This window comes from Natrix helvetica (assembly GCF_964273705.1).
Source record: "Natrix helvetica genome assembly, chromosome: 5".
NCBI lineage: Eukaryota > Metazoa > Chordata > Lepidosauria > Squamata > Natricidae > Natrix > Natrix helvetica.
Window position 1 is genome coordinate 81,869,082 of NC_138551.1, and position 21,341 is coordinate 81,890,422.

The 21,341-nt window shown below is 40.2% G+C and overlaps 1 protein-coding gene across 6 annotated transcripts in view; it reads right to left on the minus strand.

Moving 5' to 3' along the window:
• PCDH15 (protocadherin related 15) overlaps nucleotides 1-21,341 on the minus strand; it is a gene marked incomplete at its 3' end in the record, with an annotated part of 825,229 nt that overhangs the window by 172,210 nt on the left and 631,678 nt on the right. For all 6 annotated transcript variants that reach the window (XM_081954012.1, XM_081954014.1, XM_081954013.1 and 3 more), the window contains 2 exons: nucleotides 2,633-2,938; nucleotides 492-716 (listed from right to left, as the gene is read on the minus strand). In XM_081954012.1, coding sequence (XP_081810138.1) covers nucleotides 492-716; nucleotides 2,633-2,938 — 531 coding nt within the window. The remainder of the gene's footprint in view (nucleotides 1-491; nucleotides 717-2,632; nucleotides 2,939-21,341) is intronic.

Genomic DNA, 21,341 nt, shown 5'->3' on the forward strand with positions numbered 1-21,341 from the left:
TTTCTATTTTTAAGAGCAAATTAGTCATGTTGTGGATTGAAAGTTAGAACTTCATGATAACAGAAATTAGAAGTTCACTTCATACAAGCAGCTGGTCCCTAAGTAAAGATAATAAAACTGTGGATTTCTGAGGACTTAAATTGTAATATAGATATTGCCACTTTAGTCAATATAGATATTGCAACTTCAGTCAAGTGTTTCTTTCCATCTATGGGGGATTTTAAAAGATTCACCCATTCAATTTTGTAGCTCACAGATCCATGGACCAAGAAATAGTTCTTTAATTATGTGATGAAATGCATTATAAATTTGAGCAAGTTATTCTTCTAAAGTCAGCCTATATGAATGAAATGGAGTCAAGATTACAAAAGAAAAAGAAGTCTTTTTCAGAATATTTTTCTATCCTTTTAAAAATGCATCTCGGTCTTGTTTTAAAGCATCGAGCATAGATTTTAGGAACAGAGAAGAGGAGAATGGAACGTAATTCTTACCTTTATTCTCACAGTCACAGCAGCAAGGCCTGGAGGCATCGCTCCTCCGACATCAAAGGCTTCCACTAAAAAAGTGAATGTTGCTTCTGTGCCAGAAAAGGACTCAAAATCCAAGGACTTTCGAAGTGACAGTTCACCTGTAAATTTGTTCAATGCAAAAAACTGGAGTGGTCCTTGACTTCGTATTCCATAGGTAATATTGGAACCCAGGTCAACGTCCTTAGCCTTGAGGAAATGAAGAACAGGATTTTAGGATTTACAAATTTCATCACTAAAAATGACATCCATCCCCTCAAAACAGTTCTTGCAACATTGATTTCATGTCTGTGCATGATACACACATGCTCACATGTGCCCACATATACAAAAACAACCCTCCAAAAAAATCATCTCCCTCAAACCCATTTATCTCTATGAGGGCATCAAACCTAAAAGTATCAAGAATGAGGAATATCTTTAGGAGCTGGATATTATCGCATGATGTTGTGTGATGGCAGAATTGCTAATAAATAAAAATACCAATTGTATAAAAACGTCTGGATTCTCATACAATTATCACATCTCATGAAATTTGGTAGTTTCAAGAGACTGACTACTTTTAAGAAATTGAGGGATATTTTGGTAAATATAACAAGACGGTAGTCACAAACGCTCCATTGATAATACAAGCTCTAGCTATAATTAATGTTTTCCTTTAATTTTTTAAGAATTGTATTGAAGCCATATCTCAGGGGCTCTCACAAAGAAGAGGGAGCGAACCTATTCTCCAAAGCACCTGAGGGCAGGACAAAAAGTAATGGGTGGAAACTAATGAAAGAGAGATGCAACTTAGAACTCAGGAGAAATTTCCAGACAGCTAGAACAATTAATCAGTGGAACAACTTGCCTCCAGAAGTTGTGAATGCTCCAATACTGGAAGTCTTTAAGAAGATGTTGGATATCCATTTGTCTGAAGTGGGGTAGGGTTTCCTGCCTAAGCAAGCGGTTGGACTAGAAGACCTCCAAGGTCCCTTCCAAATCTGTTATTATATTATATTATTATATATTATATTATCAAATTGTATTACAATGATGTCAAAATAGGAATTTAAATAGCCTCTACAGATTGTTAAAATTTGCAAAGGATAATAATATAGCTGAGAGCCCGTTTGATGTGGTGGTTAAACCAACAGGTTAGAAATCAGGAAAACTATGTAGGAAGCTACCTGGGAGACTTTGGGTCAGTGACTTGCTTTGTTGCCAGAAGTCAAGACTGACGTAATAGCACAAAGCTATAAAAATTCAATTCAATTCAATGTTGGACTGGAAATATTTCTAATGATAACTCAAGGAATGTTAGTAGTTTTTCTGATTTAAAGGACCGAATGTCATGATGATTAATTAATTTAATATAAAATGTCTTAATATTTAATAGTATTTGTTTGTTTGGAGTGATGTGATAGCAGTGTTCCAATATTTGAGGGGCTGCCACAAAGAAGAGGGGATTAACCTATTTTCCAGAGCACCAGAAGGCAAAACGAGAAACAATGGATGGAAACTAATCAAGGAGAGAAGCAACTTAGAACTAAGGAGAAATTAGTTTCTCAATCAACCAATGAAACAGTCTGCCTTCAGAAGTTGTTAGGTGCTCCAACACTGGAGGCTTTTAAGAAAAAGCTGGACAGCCTCTTGACAACTCGAGCTTGAGCAGGGGGTTGAGCTAGAAGATCTCCAAGGTCCTTCCCAACTGTGTTATTCTGAATTGTTCTACAGATTACCAATATAGTCTGGAAACATGTGATAATGATATTACTTATTCTTTTTTTTTTTGCAATTAAACGAATATATATATATATATATATATATATATATATATATATATATATATATATATATATATATATATATATATATATATATATATATATATATATATGAAAGTTACATTTGCTTCAGTGATTAAAAGTGCTGGACTAGGAGACACTAAGTTTTAATTCTGCCTTAGGCACGGAAATGAGGCAGGTGACTTTGGACCAACTATTCTTTGTCTGTTCTAGGGCAAGGGCAAAGCACTTCTGAAAATGTTTCAAAGAAAACACGTTCATACTTTATAGCACATTTTCTTAACCATCAACGTCTTTTGAAACTCATGGCTCCTTTACCTCTAAACGAAGGAATACTGTGCCCGGGGCCAGGCTTTCGGGAATTGAAACAGTATAGGAGGCATTTGTAAACACAGGACTGTTGTCATCGATATCCAGGACTCTGATTCCCAGAGTTAATGTTGTACGACGTGCATCCACGGCTCCATCTGTGGCTTCAGCAATGAGTTCATAATAATCTTTTTTTTCTCTGTTTAGCTTCACCGAAGTGTAAATGCTACCATTGGATGTTATGCGAAAAACATTATTAAAGTTTGCTAAACTATAGTGGACTTGGCCGTTTACTCCAGCATCTGGGTCAGTAGCCTAAAATATATATATAAAGAAAACCATACATATTAAAGTTGAAAAATTATAACTCATTATGCATATACTCATTATGCATACTCATTATGCATAACTCAAAGCATTCTTTACATGGACTGTACACCGCCCCAAGTCCCTTTTGGGAGAGGGGGCGGTCTAGAAGCACGGTAAAATAAATAAATAAATAAATACATCAGGATCATTTGCTTAAAAGATTTATGTGTAAAAGAAGGAGTGCCAGAACCTGGGTGTGGAGTTAAAAGAGGTATCAATCTAGAATCCCTAAGTAGCCACAAGAGGACTAAGTCCAACCTCTCTTGAAATCTATGGGCTGTTATCTAACTCCAGGAAGGTGCTAACAGTTAATTAAGAAGATAGGATAGGCCAGGGCTGTCAAACTCAGGACCCATGGGCTGGATGCGTCATACATTGGCCACACCCAGTTTAGCAAAGGGGGAAAATGTCCCGATATGTCACATGACACTGCTGTGACGACGTGAGTTTGACACCCCTGGCATAAGCTGTTTAGCAATACCTAAGTTTAATTGGATTTGAATATATAGACCTGGTCTTTCACTCCTGACAATATGTGGATGAATGGAATATGTGGTTTCCAATGGAAACCAATGAAAGTATGTCTGATAGTAACCATTTAACTATAAGGATGGACATCCAACAAGCATAGGTGTCAGAAGGCAAATTACCAGTATATTCCAAACCATAGATTATCAGTTAGCTAGTTTTGCTTTTCAAGACAGCTATTTCTAATTTTTAAAAATGTTGTTTTAAATCTCTAGCTATTTTCTCCCCTCTTTGTTTTATAAGAAACAATTAATTCATTGCTCTTAGTTAAAGAATGAATTAATTAAGGGCAATAATTGAATATTAGATACTTCTGGAAATTATCCAAAACTGTTTTTTTTTATCTCTATAGAGGAAAGTGTTTGCTGCCTAATAAAAAACCCTAAAAAACAAAAATCAAAGCCAGTGATCAGGTGATCCATGTGTTTCCCCCAAGAACAAAATCTATCATTATTAAGGTGGCTTTATTTACAGGCAAGCACCAAAGAAAGAAAGTCAAGGAACAACATACTTTTTTAAAAAAGAAAAACAAATCAAGTAAAGAAAAGGCTAAAAAAAAAACAAGGAACCATATTGTCATATTTAAAGCCAATTCTTCCTGGTGACAACTACAACGGAATAGAATTTGGCTATTTTCATGGATAAAGCGATGGAATGATGTCCTATTAGAAAATACCACGCCTCCTCTAAAGGCCAGCTTAGAAAGAGATGCATTGATTTATTGTCACCCAACTCGCCAGATTGAAACTCTAGGTAGTATAGAAATTCGGTATATTTAACAAAAATCACAATATCCTAAGAACATCACCAACAAAAAACCCTGGGAATGAAACAAATCACATAGTTGGGTCATAATCATATATATTCAACTAGGATAAGTCCATCTATCATCAAGGGCACAACTCTTTCTGGAACATGCAGGCTTCAGAGCCTTCTTGAAGGCTCGCAGTGTTGGGGTCAGTAGAATTTTGTGCCATAGATTATTCTCTTTTCACAATTGAAAAGATGCATTTCCTAAAGCCCGTTAGAAGGTACCATAGTCACTCTGTTGGGACATATAGGACAGGAAGAAAAATCATAGTAGGGCAGTGGTGGGCAACCTTTTTTTTCAACTGAGCCAAATCTCGGCAAAAGCACGATTGAAATTTATTTTGAGAGCCACATTTTTAAAACTGAAAATACATAGGATGGTACACTGCTTTTAGTTTCATTAAACTCTGGCATTTGAAGCACGCAAGTCTTAAAGCTGTCAAGTTACAAGATCCTTGCATCCCTAACCCTTTAGGGAAAAAACCCCAAGGGGTCTTCAAACCTGACAGCTTGAAGACTTGTGGACTTCAACTCCCAGAATTCCTCCTCCAGTCATGTTGGCTCAGGAACTCTGGCATTGAAGCATGCAAGTCTTAAAGCTGTCAAGTTGCAAGACCCTCACACCCCCAACCCTTTAGAAAAAAACCCAGGGTCTTCAAACCTGACAGCTTGAAGACTTGTGGACTTCAACTCCCAGAATTCTGAGAATTGAAGTCCACCAAGGGCATCAATCATATTAGCCCAGGGATCTGCAAAATTGGCTCTTAAGACTGGTGGACTTCAACTCCCAGAATTCTGAGAATTGAAGTCCACCAGTCTTAAAACAGCCAACTTTGCAGACCTCTGTGTTAGCCCAAAGCCTGGCGCTGGGCGGGCCTTGCTCCCCCATTGGTGGAGCCCCAAGAAGCGAGGAGGGAGAAAAAGAGACGGAGGCCAAGGAGCTTCCCCCCCGCCCCCTCCCAGCAAAAATCTATCCAGGGAGCCGGGCGGGCAGTAGCAAATTAGCCGATCACGCCGCGTGGGCAGTAGCAAATTAACCGATCACGCGGCGTGATCGGCTAATTTGCTACTGCCCGCCCGGCTCCCCGGTTAGATTTTTGCTGGGAGGGGGCGGGGGGGAAGCTCCTTAGCCTCAGTTTCTTTTTCTGCCTCCTCGCTTCTCGTCCCCGCCCGACTTCAGGATCCTCCCTAATCATTGTGGGTCGAAAAGAAAAAAGGGAAAGGGGCGCTTGTTTTGAAGTGCCTGAGAGGAGGGAGGGGAGCGGGCGCCCGGCACACAGAAGAGCCGCATTAAAATGTGTAAAGAGCTGCATGTGGCTCGCGAGCCGCGGCTTGCCGACCACTGCAGTAGGGTAATTAATATTTAAGAATCTTTTTGGCAACTTCACATGACTTGTAAGGGGGGGGGGGAGAAATGCCACGTGAAAAGAACATAGAAAGTATTGTATAAGTCAGATCTTTGGTTCATGCAGAGTCACAATATCTACTCTGAATTGAAGTTCTCCAGCTTTTAGACTAGAATCTTTCACTGCTCTCTCTACAGTAGCCAGGGATTAAAATCTAGGCACTTGGTCATTGAACTGTATCCCCTTTTATCTTGAAAAACTACAAGAATGTTCCCTAAAAAGTAACATCAGTGAATATCTTTTGTAGTAGGATGGAAATATGTATAGAGTTCAGCACAGTATGAAGTTGGTCGCTCCATTTTTTCATTTCCATTTTTTCATCAGCTGGTAGAGATTTTTACACTTGCAATTTATGTCACCCATGGTGATATAAAACCTGTCTTCGTTAGTGATCTATTAAGATAGCTATGACTGCAAAGGTGTTATAAATTGTTAATGATGAAATGCTCATAATACTGCTTAAATATTATTGATTTTCATACTGCATAAATGCTTTTGGAGCTTCATGGTTGTCTCTCGAACTGGATATGTATTTCTTCAAACATATTTAATACAAAAAACAGGTTGGCCTTTTCTGATAATTCTGGTAGCTGACCATTTGATGCAGCAGATCTATCACTGTAGTAGCCCAGTGATGATAAATTGGTATATTTGGCTTATCCACACGTTTCCAGTTAGTAAAGATGAGGTATAAATACTATTTTTCTACCTCTGATTAAAATCCTCAGTGGCAGAGATCAGATAAATTTGTCCAAGTACAGGTAGTCCTTAATGTATGACCACAATTGAGCTCAACATTTATATTGCTATGTGAGACATTTGTTAACTGAGTTTTGCCCTGTTTTATAACCTTTCATGTCACAGTTGTTAAGTGAACCAGTGCAGCTGTTAAATTGGCAAGACAATTGTTCAGTGACTCTGGCTTCCTCATTGACGTTGCTTGTCAGAAGGTCAGAAAAGGTGATTATATGACCATGGGGACACTACAACTGTCATAAATGTGAACAAGTTGCAGAGCATCCATATTTTATGAAAATGGGTCACAAATCATTTTCTTTAGTGCCATTGTAAGTATGTAAGTATAATCTTTATTGTCATTGTACTTTAATACAACAAAATTGGTTTAACGAAGATCTCGAAGGCGTGCTGAGAAACAATCCTCGCCTTATGACGGTTGTAGTGTCCATCTTAAAAACTTTGAATGCTAAACGAACTGTTGTAAGTTGACAACTATCTGTACTAAAACTATGCTTGCTATCAGCCATGGACTGATAGCAATAGCGCTTAGGTAATGTAACATCACCTTGCGCTAAATAAATAAATAAATTTTATCTTCTTTTCCTTTTCTCCTCTTCTCTTGTCTTCCTCTCTCTCTTCTCCCATCTCTTCCTCCTCCTCTGCCCTCTCCTTTCCTCCCCTCCCCTCCCTTCTCCTTTCTGCCTTACTTAAATGAAGGCACTTTCATTTACCCAGATAGCTCTTATGAAGGGCAGGCTTCTATAAGACAATTCTACCTGCATAGACTTATAAAAGAGCTTCCAGATGATTTCAGAGGATAAGCAATAGAAGTCCCTAATTATCCAAACTGCTGTCAGGAAGTTTTCAAAGGCATTTAATATCCTGCCATGATGCTCAGTGTGAACAGATAATGAAACCATTTATCCTCATGGAAATCCATTAAAACTTAATTAAAACAGTTAATAAAAATCATACAGTTGTCTCCTTTCTGCACTCCATCAATACAATAGATGTTAACAGTTTCGCCGTTATTTCTACTTCGCTGTTAATACATCTTTACAAACAATTTCTTAATATGGATGACTATATACCTCGACTTCCTTGGCAGCTGCTTCGCCAATCAGCAGCTGAAAATCAAATTAGGCTGAAAAACCTATCACTGCTTTCCTTAGCCTATAGAGACACAAATAAACCCAAAGTGATTGATGCATGGGTATGATGAAGAGCTTCAGCTTAGGAAAGCTTGCTATAGATCTTCGATGGCATCAGTTGTTAGAAATGACTGATATCCAGCAGCATGTCTAAATAAGAGGTGAGCTCCAAAACTTGGAGATAAGAATATATTTCAGAATTATCTAACCTTCACCTTTGAAAAGCTGGAAAACTTGACTGAACCAATAAATAACATGTTTGTCTTCATTCAAGATAGTATTTTAGTTCAAGTTCGCCAAGACTGGTTATACTGGAAAGCGGCATGGTGGCCTAGTGGTAAAGACTGTTGCCTCCCAGCCCGAAGGTTTAGAGTTCAATTCTAGATAGCGGCAGATGTTTCTCTCCTAGGTCACAAAGAAAAAATATATCTGCTGCTAACTCCATATGGTGTCAGGAAGGGCAACCGGCCAGTAAACGCTCAACTCTATCCAGTTGCCTCAATTCTACCCCGAATTAAAGGATTACGGGATTGTAAAAAGGGAGTTATTTACATAATTAAAATAAGATTTTTTTTAAAAAAAATCTCATTTAAAAAGAGGTAAGACCTTGATGGTGGAGAACTGGGCATACTGTGCTCCGAGGATTTCAGCTGAGATAATACCAGCACACTATCTTTTTACTAGTTTAACACATGACAGATGTATATAAGCAAAAGCAATGTGTTCACAGATACTTTTGCACACAAAAGCAACTGAACAGCTGGTAGCTGGATTATAATACCGATTAGCCAAGAGTAAATTTTTAAAAGATTAATTGCCAATTGAAATGTTACTGCCAAATTAAATTGCATGTTAATATGCTGTTCCTCAGTTATCACGGAAATGAGAGTGCATACCTCAAAACTAGTTATTTATTATTTATTGTTTATGTAACTGCTGTGTTGACTCTGAGCATCACAGTTGAAAAACATAAGTTCAGTAAGGATCATGAGAGATGATCTGGGTATTAAAAGCTAGGTTCCAGGAAGAGAGATTGTAGAAGCTGAGTTTGCATTTAACACTATCATATCTTGTCACAGTTCATAGTGGCATGATGAACATTCGAAATACATATATATCATTTTCCACTTTTTAACTTAATCAAGGACTTCAAATCTTGTTTTCATGGGTTGGAATTTAAAAATCAGTTTGAACTCTTTCTGTATCAGAGCTCAGTACTGTAAAACGAAATATGTCTGTGTATTTCACTTCAAAACATACAAAGAACAGGAGATGCAACAAGAGTGAGCAACTAATACCACCAGAGCTTCTTACAATCATCTTTAAAGAAGCAACTCCAGTTGTATCTGTATCACAGGTAAATGTGTTTATAGAAGACAGTTTTCATTTCTGTTCTTTATTTTGTTAAAAATGGTAAACCCATCAAATTTTTTGTAGACTGGGAGATGGACAAGGCGTGAGGCGGCTGAGATAAGTTGACAGCGTTTATTCAGAGCAGGAATCAACAACAAGTAACAGTGGGTAGTAAAAAAGTGAGGCTAGCCCTGCTTGACAGCTATTTATACCCAGCTGTCAAGCAGGCACCCAATAGGCAGGCTTCTGGCATCCTGCGCTCAGCCAGCCACGCTTTAGCCAATCAGGCACGGCTTGGCTGTTGCCGGCTGTCAGTCGTAAGTCAAGGACCTGTGGCCGGTTGTAGGTCGAGGACCTTAGGACCGGTCGCAGGTCGAGGACTTAACAAAATTGGCTCAAAGTCATTCAGTTGGCATATTTGCCTGAGGGTAGGGTGTCAAACTCAAGGCCCGGGAACAGGATCCAGTCCACAGGGTGCTTAGATCTGGCCCCCAGGGCCACTCTGAAAACAGTGAAGGACCAGCTCATGGTGCCTCTGCCAAAGAAAATGGAACTCGCAAAGGCTCTGTTTTTGCTAGCAGAGTGTTACAGGAGGTCCTTACAGCTGAAAACAGCTTAAGAGGATCGCAGACGGCCCCCCTGAGCTGTTTTGGCTGGCAGAGGGTTGCAGGAGGGGATCGCAGGTGAAAACCGAGCTCAGGAGTCCATTTTCACTGGCAGAGCGCTCGGGCCAATGCAGGCGCCCTCAACATGAGTGAAGTTCACCTGGCCATGCCTACGGTGGCCATGCCTACCTCCCCTCCGAAGTCAAACACAACCCTGATGAAATTGAGTTTGACACCCCGCCCTAAGGGCAGCATGAACCCTATACCAGGATATACTGGTATATGTGGTCTTTCATTGAAGAAATACCTGTATCAATAGCAATAGACCAGGAACCAGATATTTAAGTCACAGTTCTTTTTGATCAGCATTTGTTTCTAACAATATTTTTTTCCCAACAATGTAGAATTTGTTTAGCTATTAGTGATGGTAAATTAAACATTTAATAAGGGCTTCCAGCTAGCAGAATAAAGTAGCAAATATCTTTCAAGACTATTGTTTAAATACTGAAGTGTAAAAAAAAAACTTTAAAAAATATTCTATGCAAAGGTTTTTTTAAAAAACATCTGTATAACAGATGTTGGACTTTCTTAACCATCAAAATGTTCTCTTCTTATTTCTGTAGGTTAATCTTCCATGCAACATGAAAAAGTAATAAAATAAGCAGATGAGCTGGCCAGACAGGTTTTTTTCCCCCAAAATAATTAAGGTATCTGAAAGAAGGGCATTGATACAACACTTGTTGGATGGAAGCAGACATAAGCATACAAATGCAAGCATAGAAATAGTGAGATTAAAACTTGTTAAGAGCAATTGTCCCCAGTTCTTACTTATGTACTTAATTTTATTTATTAATTTTCTCAAGTAGCCTGGCACTTTTAGTTAATTTTCAAGTTGCTCCTTTTCATTTTTTAGGATCATCTGTTTTGATGCTGTGCTAACTTGGCACACTAGAGGAGAAAGGGGTATTGAATTTCAAATATTTCATGGTATCTTTATAAGTTCACAGCTGGGAACAAAATATGACTTTTAAAATTCTACCTTTGCCCTAGTGGAAATTTAGATATCTCACTCGTGTCTGAAGTTGCTTCTCAATGTGAAATGAAATGATACGGATGGTGGGACGTGGACTTTCATAACGTTCTTCTTTATAGTCTCACCACACATAACCAGAGTGAAAATGCCAGACATGTAGATGACTACTGTATGCATAATGTGTGTAAGCATGTATTTTCCTTTTATATAGCTAATTTATGACAACGGGATAATAGTTATCTGCATAGATTAGCATGAACAGTTTTTCCAGGAAAGTTTAATAGATAAACCAGCAAAATGGGATAAATGCTGTGAACTTTCCATTTCTTACTCCAACCTCCCATCATAGAACATTTCTAAATGCATCACTATTGTCGAGAAGACCCAATAAACATTTGACTTATTTCAAGTCCTTGGTAAGAATGTGGCAGGTGAAATTAATGATGAACAAGAATTTAATGATGGTTTTAAGTATCAACATTTTAATAGGATTTAATTGTGCTTCGTCTATTTAGGACAGTTCCTTTATCAATATCCAAGACAGAGTGCCATTCTTAAGGTGATATATTGGCTGGAATCAGGTGTTTTACACATGTAAAAAGGAGTAGTTAACTCATTTGCTATTTCTATTTCTATAATATTTGCTATAATATTTCCCAAATAGTAAATCTGTCATTGCACCCCCAAAAGAGGAAAATATTCATAGTAAAGCCATGTAGGAAGATGTACATTCTGTGCATTAGCCCAGGAAATACGGTATGAAGCTGGCTTTGCCAAAATAGAAAATATTCAAACTCTGCAATTGTGAATAATGCAAAAGCTTAATTCCAACATAATCTATTATCTTTCCTGCTTTGAACAAGGACTCCTACTGTGACATTAAGAAAAATAACTAAGGAACAGGACGATCTCTGCCTAGGAGGTAACAGTTTAGTTTCATATAATATTAGAGAATAGATTGTAATTTTCCTATAAACTGAATTTGTTTGGTCAATATTTCAAATTGGGGTGTGCTGTATATTATTCACTACACTGCTGTTTTATTGTATTTGCACTGCGTCAATATCAGTTTTTCTACTAATCCCTAAGTGAGTTTGATTTCCTGTTCAGAATTAAGGGCTTTTCTCCTCCAAAGGTGGTCATAGAATGATGGAATTAAATAAGGAGGTCACCTTCAGTACACACACTTACACAATTTCAGATTGGCTAAATTCTTCCGGATGATAGGATTAAAAAAAAAAGATTATGGAAGTGAGTTAAACGATGTAAAAAAACCTATATAAAAGAAAGGACTGTTCCTTTCTTCTATATAGGAGATATGTGGTAATTATGCATTTATGCAACAAGAAAGCAACAACATTTGAAATACTTTTGTGTTGAATTTATATTTACCGACAAAGAAATAAAGGGAGGATAGTATACCCTTCTGGGAACCTGGGCTACTTACATATTAGGTAGATGTACTAACCTCTAAGCCATGAGCTCTCCTTGCTTTGTCACCTATACCAGGGAAGAGATTAAGCCAAGCAATATGCTCTGTTTGGGTAGACCAGGTTGCCCTGATAAGACCAGTCTCACTGGAAAAACACTTAACATTTGAAATAATGTGCCTTAAAAGCTCCTATAAAGAAAAAAAGTGTCTCTAAAAAAATATAAGCCATAAACATATTGGCCTATAGTACATTAAGACATTTTTCTTGCATTACTTTGTAAAATATATTTGTCCTAACAATTCTGTTCTTGGTATTTGCCGTCAAAATCGGGGGATAGCATCAAAATCAAGGGCAGAAAAGGGAAAATCTGGAATCAAATTAAGACTTCTATCACAACCAGATAAAACAATTTTAAAGTATTTACATTTAAGATAGCATGGGATTTGAGTAGTAGCATTCAAACCAGGCAACCAGAAAATGGGTAATTCTCATGATGGCCTCTCCACTTAAACTATCAAGGGTCTAGATTTGAAGATGCCTTGTTCTCAAGCAGGAAGTTTCATGAATGTAGGAAGGCAATAGGCCACATGATCTTTATCCTGGGAATCTAGAAATGATTGATAGAGGAAGGATTTCAGAGCAGGAACTAAGACACAATGGCGGGGGGGGGAGGAGGGAAGTGATGAGGCAATAATATTGGAAAGGGTTGATTAAAATAAAGAAAGGAAACTTCCAGTTTTGCCTCTGCATTTTGTTTCCAGGTTCCTTGTGTCTACCACAGGATGTTCATTCTGTATTCTTGACACTGAGGGTAAAATCTGACTCCTACTCGCTCCAAACAGCCATCTTTTCCTAAATCTGCTGTCTCCCTCTCTCTTCAGCAAACAGCCTCTGTACATTTCACATTGGTTTCCTTTAAAAATACTATGTGGTTTGACAGGAAAAGACCTGTACACTGTAATAAAATAATTAGTATTCAAAACTCAACAGTTTTGTGATTCATAGATTCTCTTCTCTGTTAACATGCCATCCATTTTGGCTGCCTCAGACAGAAAAGCTACCCTGAAAATGTGCTGCTTTATAGCTGTTCAGCAGATCTTTCATGAAATTTCAGGTAATAACTATAGGATCATAATATTTTTATGTTCTGGGCATGAAATATTAACTAATTAAATCAAAATGATTTCGTATGTCTCAACCTCAGTGTCGGTTTCATTAACACATTGGCTAGAGTGCTGAGTGTAGCGTCTTTTGGAAAGCAACTAAAATCCTTTGTTGATTTCCTGATTAGCTTTGGACACATCACTGTCTTGTGGCCTAGTTTACCAATCGGGGCTTTGGGTGTTGCTCAGATCTTCTTAAAGGTGCATGAGGATAGAAGTGTAACTGGCTCCATAGTCCACACTCTTTCTTGCATGAAAGTTAGTGGTGTCTCTCCTGCTTTCCCCAGATTTACAAGTCTAAGGACAGCATCAGAACTACATCTTCAGTATTAGCTTGTTGTTAAAATGCATTTGATTTCTCAGCTTGTTTTGCTGCACAGAAAAGAAAGGGCATTGAAAAACTCAACTGGGCACGAGGGAGATCCCAATGATAAAATTAAATGAGGAGTTTCTTATAATACCAATAACCGTTAGGTGGAGTTTTTTTTTAAAAGTCTGCAATACATTCACAATACTTTGACATTTGTCCTTTCTAGTTTCAGCCCTTTTTATTTGCTTTGCATTCTGCTTTTCCCCAAAGACAAGGCCAATGGATGTCAGTGATTACAAGGATTCAGCTGTAAAATGCTTTCATCTCACATATTATTAGCATTGTTGTTGTTTTTTCACCAGCTCTTAGTACATACAAACTATATTGATGGAGTTTGGCATTTCTAAAGGGAAATAAGCAAATATTCTTTTGTTTTGACTGAAGAAAAAAAGTGAAGTAGAATAAGAATTCCCCTATTCTGAATGGAAGGATATTTTCAGCGTTTTGCCAAAAGCACACCTACCCAAATGCAAACACTTCTGGGAGGAATAATTCTTTCGAATAAACTTTCCAATACTGAAATAAGATTAGAGATATTGCTTGAGAGTCAACTTGATTCTGAATTGTATGTACTAGCATCACTACAAAACTAGCTTTTCTTTCTCTCTCACTCAGAACCTCATCTAGAAATCCATATTGCAGCCTGGTGTTCATAGTGTTATCCTTTGTTGCTTTGTAATTCAGATTTGTGGTAGGATTTGTTTGTTTGTTTGACAATAAAACATTTTCCTGAGACTCCAAGGAGGCTTTTAAGGACAACCACATCTTTAATTAAACATTTCTTCCTTGCCAGTTGTCTCCATTGCAAGCGTGAGATGAATGCTGAATTAGCCTTTAATTGATTTTTTATTAGTCAGTTTCTATTTCCTATTAGAGAGATTTTATTATTGGTTGCTGTTAAATAAAACAACTTAACTGTGATTAGTGTCTCCTAAACCATAGCAACAGAAGACCAATTAAGTAGCCATGGACCAAATTGTCCTATAGGCAAAAATCCTACCCTGTGAAGGAGATGGGAAAATATTAGCATATGAAACTTGGTTTGAAGAAACAGGGTATTAGATTATCAGGAGATTTTGGATAAGGCCAATAAAAACAATTTTAGTTCTTCACTAAGTCATTTTAAGGTGAAGTAAAGCCCCAGTAGGACTACAACAATGCAGCATCTGCATGAAAATGTCAAAGTATGATGTTAAGATAACCACATTTCTGCTTTTCAGCAAGTCACTGAATCAAAGAGTTTATCACGTGATGGTTGATTTAGAGAAAGTGTATGGTAAAGTGAATAGTTTTAATGATGAACTTTTGCTTGGTAATGGATTTGAAGGACGCTTTTGAATGTGATAAGATTATTATTAGTAATACTGCTTTACAAAGCCTTAGTATGACCACACTTGGAACACTGCATCTGGTTTTGGTCACAATATAAAAAAGATGTTGAGATTCTAGGAAGAGCGCAGAGAAGAGCAACAAAGATGATTAAGGGGCTGAAGGCTAAAATATATGAAGAACAGTTACAGGAATTGGTTATGTCGAGTCTATTGAAAAAAAAAAAGGACCTGGAGAGACATGATAGCAGTGTTCAAATATCTAAGGGGCTACCACAAATAAGAGAGGGACAAACTATTTTTCAAAGCATCTGAAGGCAAGAGAAGAAAAAATAGGTGGAAAGTAATCAGAGAGAAAAGCAACCCAGAATTAAGGAGAAACTTCCTAATAATGAGAACAATTAATTAGCGGAACGGTTTCCTTTCAGAAATTGTGGGTCCTTCAACACTGGAGGCTTTTAAGAAGAGATTGGACAGAAATCTGTCTGAAATGATACAGAATCTCCTTCTCAAGCAGGGGTTGGACTAGATGATCTCCAAGATCCCTTCCAATTCTGTTATTCTATATTCTATGTTCTAATGTATGATGGAAATGAGAATAAATGGAATGCATATAAACTAGGGAATGAAAAAAGGATGTGTGATGTTCCTTTGGTTGTTTAATACATTTGTGGGTAAATATATAATGAATATTCATGCTGGTGTGTTAGATTTGTTGCTGGGGACATACTATATATTTGTGCTGATGTGTTAGATGTGTTGGCTGGGGATGTGATGGGGATGGGTATTTTTTATAAACAGATGATGCCATGTTTCTTGGCCAAGAATCAAATGATTTGTAGCAAATGCTACATAGATTATATGGTCTCATGAGAAGTATGGATCTGAAAATTAATACAATAAAAACTAAGGGAAATGAAAGGGAAAACAGACTGAATGAGTGCAAGTGTACATTAATGAAAAAAAAACTAGAGTGATTAATTTTTCTGCCTTGTTTATTAAAGAAGGGAGAATGAATGGAGAAATTTTAAAATGTGGAAATGTTAATAGAAAGGGAGAAGATGATACCTATTACAGTATTTTGAGGAATGATTGCCAAAAGGAGAGAAAATCGCCATTTAGAGATAATGAATAAAAACCAAATCTCAAAATGGATTTATGAAGGAAAAGAGAAAGGCAAAAGAAGGGAATAAATCAAATGAATCACTTTCCCCAAAAGTGAGAAAATTAAAGAAAAAAAAGCAATGCATAAGTTGTTAAGTTTACTTTATTGTCATTGCACCTCGTACAATGAAATTAAATGCCACTTTCAATGTACATTATAACTATAAAAATAAAACACAAATACACATCCTTCACATTCTATACAATTGAATTGAAAACCCGATATTGCATTAGTAAATAAATTGGTCTATGGATGTGATGGAAGTGAGGGTGTTTTGCAAGAATAAAAGGGCATGGAATAATAGTGTGAAAGACTTGGTGTAAATAGTTTTAGCTATTGTTCTTCCTATCTCATTCTTTCATATTCTCTGGCTTGCTGTTTTGTGTGTGTGTCTGTGTGTGTACTCTGCATAATGCTGCTTAAATGGAATAAAGTACGGGTCAATATATGTACATGTACACTATGTGACTCAAGAAAATTGTCTGCTAACAAAATTTCTGCTGAAATTTAATTTATCCTTTAAATACAAAATGAAAACAAATGCTTACTACAAATCCGACTGCAGCACTTCAAAGCATTTAAAGGTTAAAAAGATACTGAATATGTTGGAAAGCTGACAAATTCTGTTCCATTATATAAGCAGAAAAACGGGATGCATCTCAAAGCTGTTTGAGATGATGCAATGTCAGTGTATGGAAAGAACAAAAAATGGATTTAAAATGTTTATTGCTGCTCTAAAGTAACGCAACGGTGTCCTAGGGAAAGTCAAGAGATTATCAGCTTCAGTTTTAATCCAATTTAACCTAGTTCAGAGAACGTGTTCCCTTAAATGCTCATTCTTTTTTTCAGTGAGCTGCTTAATACTGTCCTGAACTGTCATCTGCCTGCCTATGAAAAACATGCAGGTTGCCACTAAACCATATCAGTTGGGCCAATCTTATTGTCCCATCATGCTTGTCTGCCTCAATTAGGATGTATACATCCTGGACATAAATTGTTTCAACTTCTACCCTCAAAATGATGCTATAGGGTACCGCACACCAGAACAACTAGACACAAGGAAAGTTTTTCCCCGAATGCCATCATTCTGCTAAACAACTAATCCCCACAACACCATCAAATTATCTACTAAGACTGTATTACTATTCTTCTTCTCTTCCTTACTAGTACCTATCTCTTTCTACTTATGACTATAACCATGTTGCTTGTATCTTTAAAATTTATATTGTTTTATTTGTTTCCTAGTATAATTTGATTGTTTATTAGTAACTATGACTATCACTAAGTGTATCTTATGATTCTTGATGAATGTACTCTATTTTATTTTTCTTTATGTACACTCAGAGTATATGCATCAAAGACAAATTCCTTGTGTGTCCAATCACACTTGGCCAATAAAGAATTCTATTCTGTTCTATTCTATTTGGCCTGCTTTGTGGAGTCATGGTTTTTAGTGTCCCTTTTCTTGGGTTGGGTTGCCTGGACCTGTTTCCCCAGAAAGGAGAAAAAGCTTACATTGGCCATTGGAACCTCCACTTCATGTAATCAATCAGTCAGTCAATCAATCAATCAATCAGTCTGTCAATCATCCAACTGCTTACATCAACCCAGCTCAATTCTTACTGTAATTACAAACATTATAATGAATAATAATAATAATAATAAAATTTTATTTGTTAGCCGCACCCTCTCCTGAAGGACTCGGGGCGGCGTACAATAAAAACACATAAAATACAAAAATGGACAATACATACACAAAAATATAGACATATACGTGTACGTGGAGGAGGTAGACAGATGAATGGAAACAATTAAAATCGCAATTTAAAATCCCCTAAATAAAATTACAAAATTAAAAACCCGTCAGGAGCGATATCAAACTATGGTTGAGCAGGCCAGCAAATTGGAATAGGTGGGTCTTGAGCTTTACACGGAAGGAGCGGAGGTCAGAGGTAGTCCTAATATCCGGAGGGAGGTCATTCCACAGGGCTGGGCCCGCCACAGAGAAGGCTCTGCTCCTAGGCGCCGCCCCTCGGCACTGTCTGGTGGACGGCACCTGGAGAAGTCCCTCTCTGTGCGAGCGAATGGGTCGCAGGGAGGTATGGGGCAAGATACGATCCCGCAAGTAGCTAGGTCCTGAGCCATGGAGCGCTTTAAATATCATTATCAGGACCTTGAAACGCACCCGATAGACCACAGGAAGCCAGTGCAGCTCGCACAGGAGAGGTGTCACATGGGAGTACCTTGTACTCCCCATAATTACCCGCGCGGCCGCATTCTGGACCAACTGTAGTCTCCGAGTGCATTTCAAGGGAAGCCCCATGTAGAGAGCGTTACAGTAGTCCAGGCGAGACGTCACCAGCGCATGAGTGACTGTGCGCAAGGCGTCCCGGTCCAATAGGGGGCGCAATTGGCGCACCAGGGGAACCTGGTGGAACGCCCCCCTTCCCACGGCTGTCACATGGTCATGGTCACCCGATGGCCAGAGATGGAATTAACTGGTTGAACCGGGGGGCCTTAACCCACAGCCACTCCATCTTGGAGGGGTTGAGCTTGAGTCGGTTGTCATCCATCCAGACCCGTACGGCTTCCACACACTGGGACATCAGTTCGACGGCCTCGTTGGGGTGGTTCGGGATGGAAATGTACAGCTGAGTATCATCAGCGTACAGATGATATCCCACCCCGAAGCCACGAATGATCTCACCCAGCGGCTTCATGTATGTGTTAAACAGGAGTGGCGAGAGGACCGACCCCTGTGGCACCCCACAGTCGACCTCTGCTCCTCTGCCAACACACGTTGCATCCGGCCGGAAAGGTAGGAGCCGAACCACCGCAAAACGGTGCCCCGGACCCCTAACCCCCCCAGTCGGTGCAACAGGATACCATGGTCGATGGTATCAAAAGCCGCCGAGAGGTCTAATAGGACCAGGATAGAGGAACAACCCCTATCTCTGGCCCTCCAGAGATCATCCACCAACGCGACCAAGGCCGTCTCTGTGCTGTGCCCGGGGCGAAAGCCGGACTGGCGCGGGTCTAGATACTCATTTTCCTTCAGATGTCGTGGGAACTGATAAGCCACCACACTCTCTACAACCTTCGCCAAAAAGAGAAGGTTGGAGACAGGACGATAATTGGCCAGCTCCGTAGGGTCCAGGGAAGGCTTCTTGAGCAAGGGTCTCACCAACGCCTCTTTCAAGGCGGCCGGAAGAGACCCCTCACCCAACGAAGCGTTCACTAGGCCCAGGAGCCAGTCACGTGTAACCTCCCAGGATGCCAGTACAAGCCAGGAGGGGCACGGGTCCAATAAACATGTGGTAGGTCGCAGTCGTCCATGCATTCTGTCCAAATCCTCGATGGCAACCAAGTCAAACTCCTCCCAGATTGGTTTCTCAAGACTCGCCATGGACGTCTCCACTGGGCTACTGAAAGGGACCCAATCCTTCCGGATTTGAGCGATTTTATCCTGCAGATATTTCCCAAATTCCTCTGCCCTACCCTGTAAAGGGGCCTCCCGCGGCCTCTGAAACAGGAGGGAGCGGGACACCCGAAACAGGGCGGCAGGGCGGTTCTCTGCAGATGCAATGAGAGCGGCACAATATTGACGTTTGGGCGCTCTCAATGCCACAAGGTACGTCCTTAAATGGGCTCGTACCTGTGTTCGGTCAAATTCGGAACGGGAGGATCTCCAACGACTCTCTAGGCATCTCTTGCGGCGCTTCATCACCCTTAGCTCCTCGGTAAACCAAGGGGCCAGGGTGGATCGTTGCTGCCGGAGAGGCCGCAAAGGCGCCACCCGGTTCAAGGCCCCGGTAGTCGCATTGTTCCACGCGACCACCAGGTCCTCTACCCGAGGGCGGGTCAGGGCTACAGGAGGTGGCCCAAGTTCCATCTGGAACCTATCTGGTTCCATCTGGCGCCTGGGGTGGAACCATCTAGTGTTTTCCGGTTCCGCCTCCCCGCAGCGGGGGGTAGCACCAGGGAAGTCAAGTCGGAGGAGTGAGTGATCTGACCATGACAGGGGAGTGATGGTTAAGTTCCCTCCTCCCAGATCACTCAACCACTGGCCAGAGACAAAAACAAGGTCCAAGCTGTGACCTCCCTCGTGTGTCGGGCCCTGAATCAATTGGGTCAGGTCCATGGCTGTCATGGAAGCCATGAACTCCCGAACTCCCTCGGATGCTTCTCCCACCGATGGCAGGTTTAAATCCCCCATCACTAAGAGTTTGGGGGTCTCAACCGCCACCGATGCGATCAGCTCGAGGAGTTCAGGCAGGGCCGCTGATGTATAGCGAGGAGCCAGGTATACTATCAGCAGGCCCAACTGTCTCCCAGGGCCCCATTTCATGACAAGGGATTCACACCCGGACGTCTGTGGCACAGTGGACTCCCTCGGCTCTAAATCCTCCCGAATAATCGCTGCTACCCCACCGCCCCTTCCCTGGGCCCGGGGCTGGTGAAATGCTCGGTAGCCTGGTGGGCACATTTCCACGAGGGGTAAACCTCCCTCGTGGCCCAACCAGGTCTCCGTTATTCCCGCGAGGTCCGGCTCCCCCTCTGAAATTAGATCGTAAATGAGGGGGGCCTTATTAACAACGGACCTCGCATTGCATAGCAACAGCCTCAGGCCCTGGGTCTGCAGCTCCTGACCACCTAGAACGCGGGGGTTGGTACAAGCGACCGGGTGTAACCAGCACTCACGGTCTCCCAACCGACTGCGAGTTCTTAATCTGTCCTCGTATCTGCCCCTCCCTACGACCGTTGGAATCAAAGAGCCCTGTATTGGAACGATATCCTCCCCCTCCTCCTCCCTTCCGCTCCTTCTGCTCGTGACCACACCTGGTGACCTGGCTCTGTCATCCCTCCTGACCTGACCCACCCGCCCCCCAACCCCTGAACCCCTACAAATTTTTAAAAAACATTTAACTAAAAACCCCCTAAGTCTCCGCTTCCTCCACCTCTCGAGATTAATAAATCCATCATCAAGGTGGGCCCTCGAAAGGGTGGAGGGCCACACCTGCGAGAGGGGGGACTCCCGCAGTAGGATTAGGTCTGACCTTAAATACATGTGATATTAAAAAATTCATCAGGGCCTAGGATTTGTGCTGAAGATGTTCTGGCCAATATGCCATAGTCCAGTATAGTTTGGAAAAGCCAGGGTTCCAGTGCGAAAGAGAATTGTCCAGTCCTAGATGGGGGGGGTAGGCTGGTCGGGTGACAATCAATAAGTGGGGGCTAGTGGGTGGTCAATGGTGGATGGCGAGGG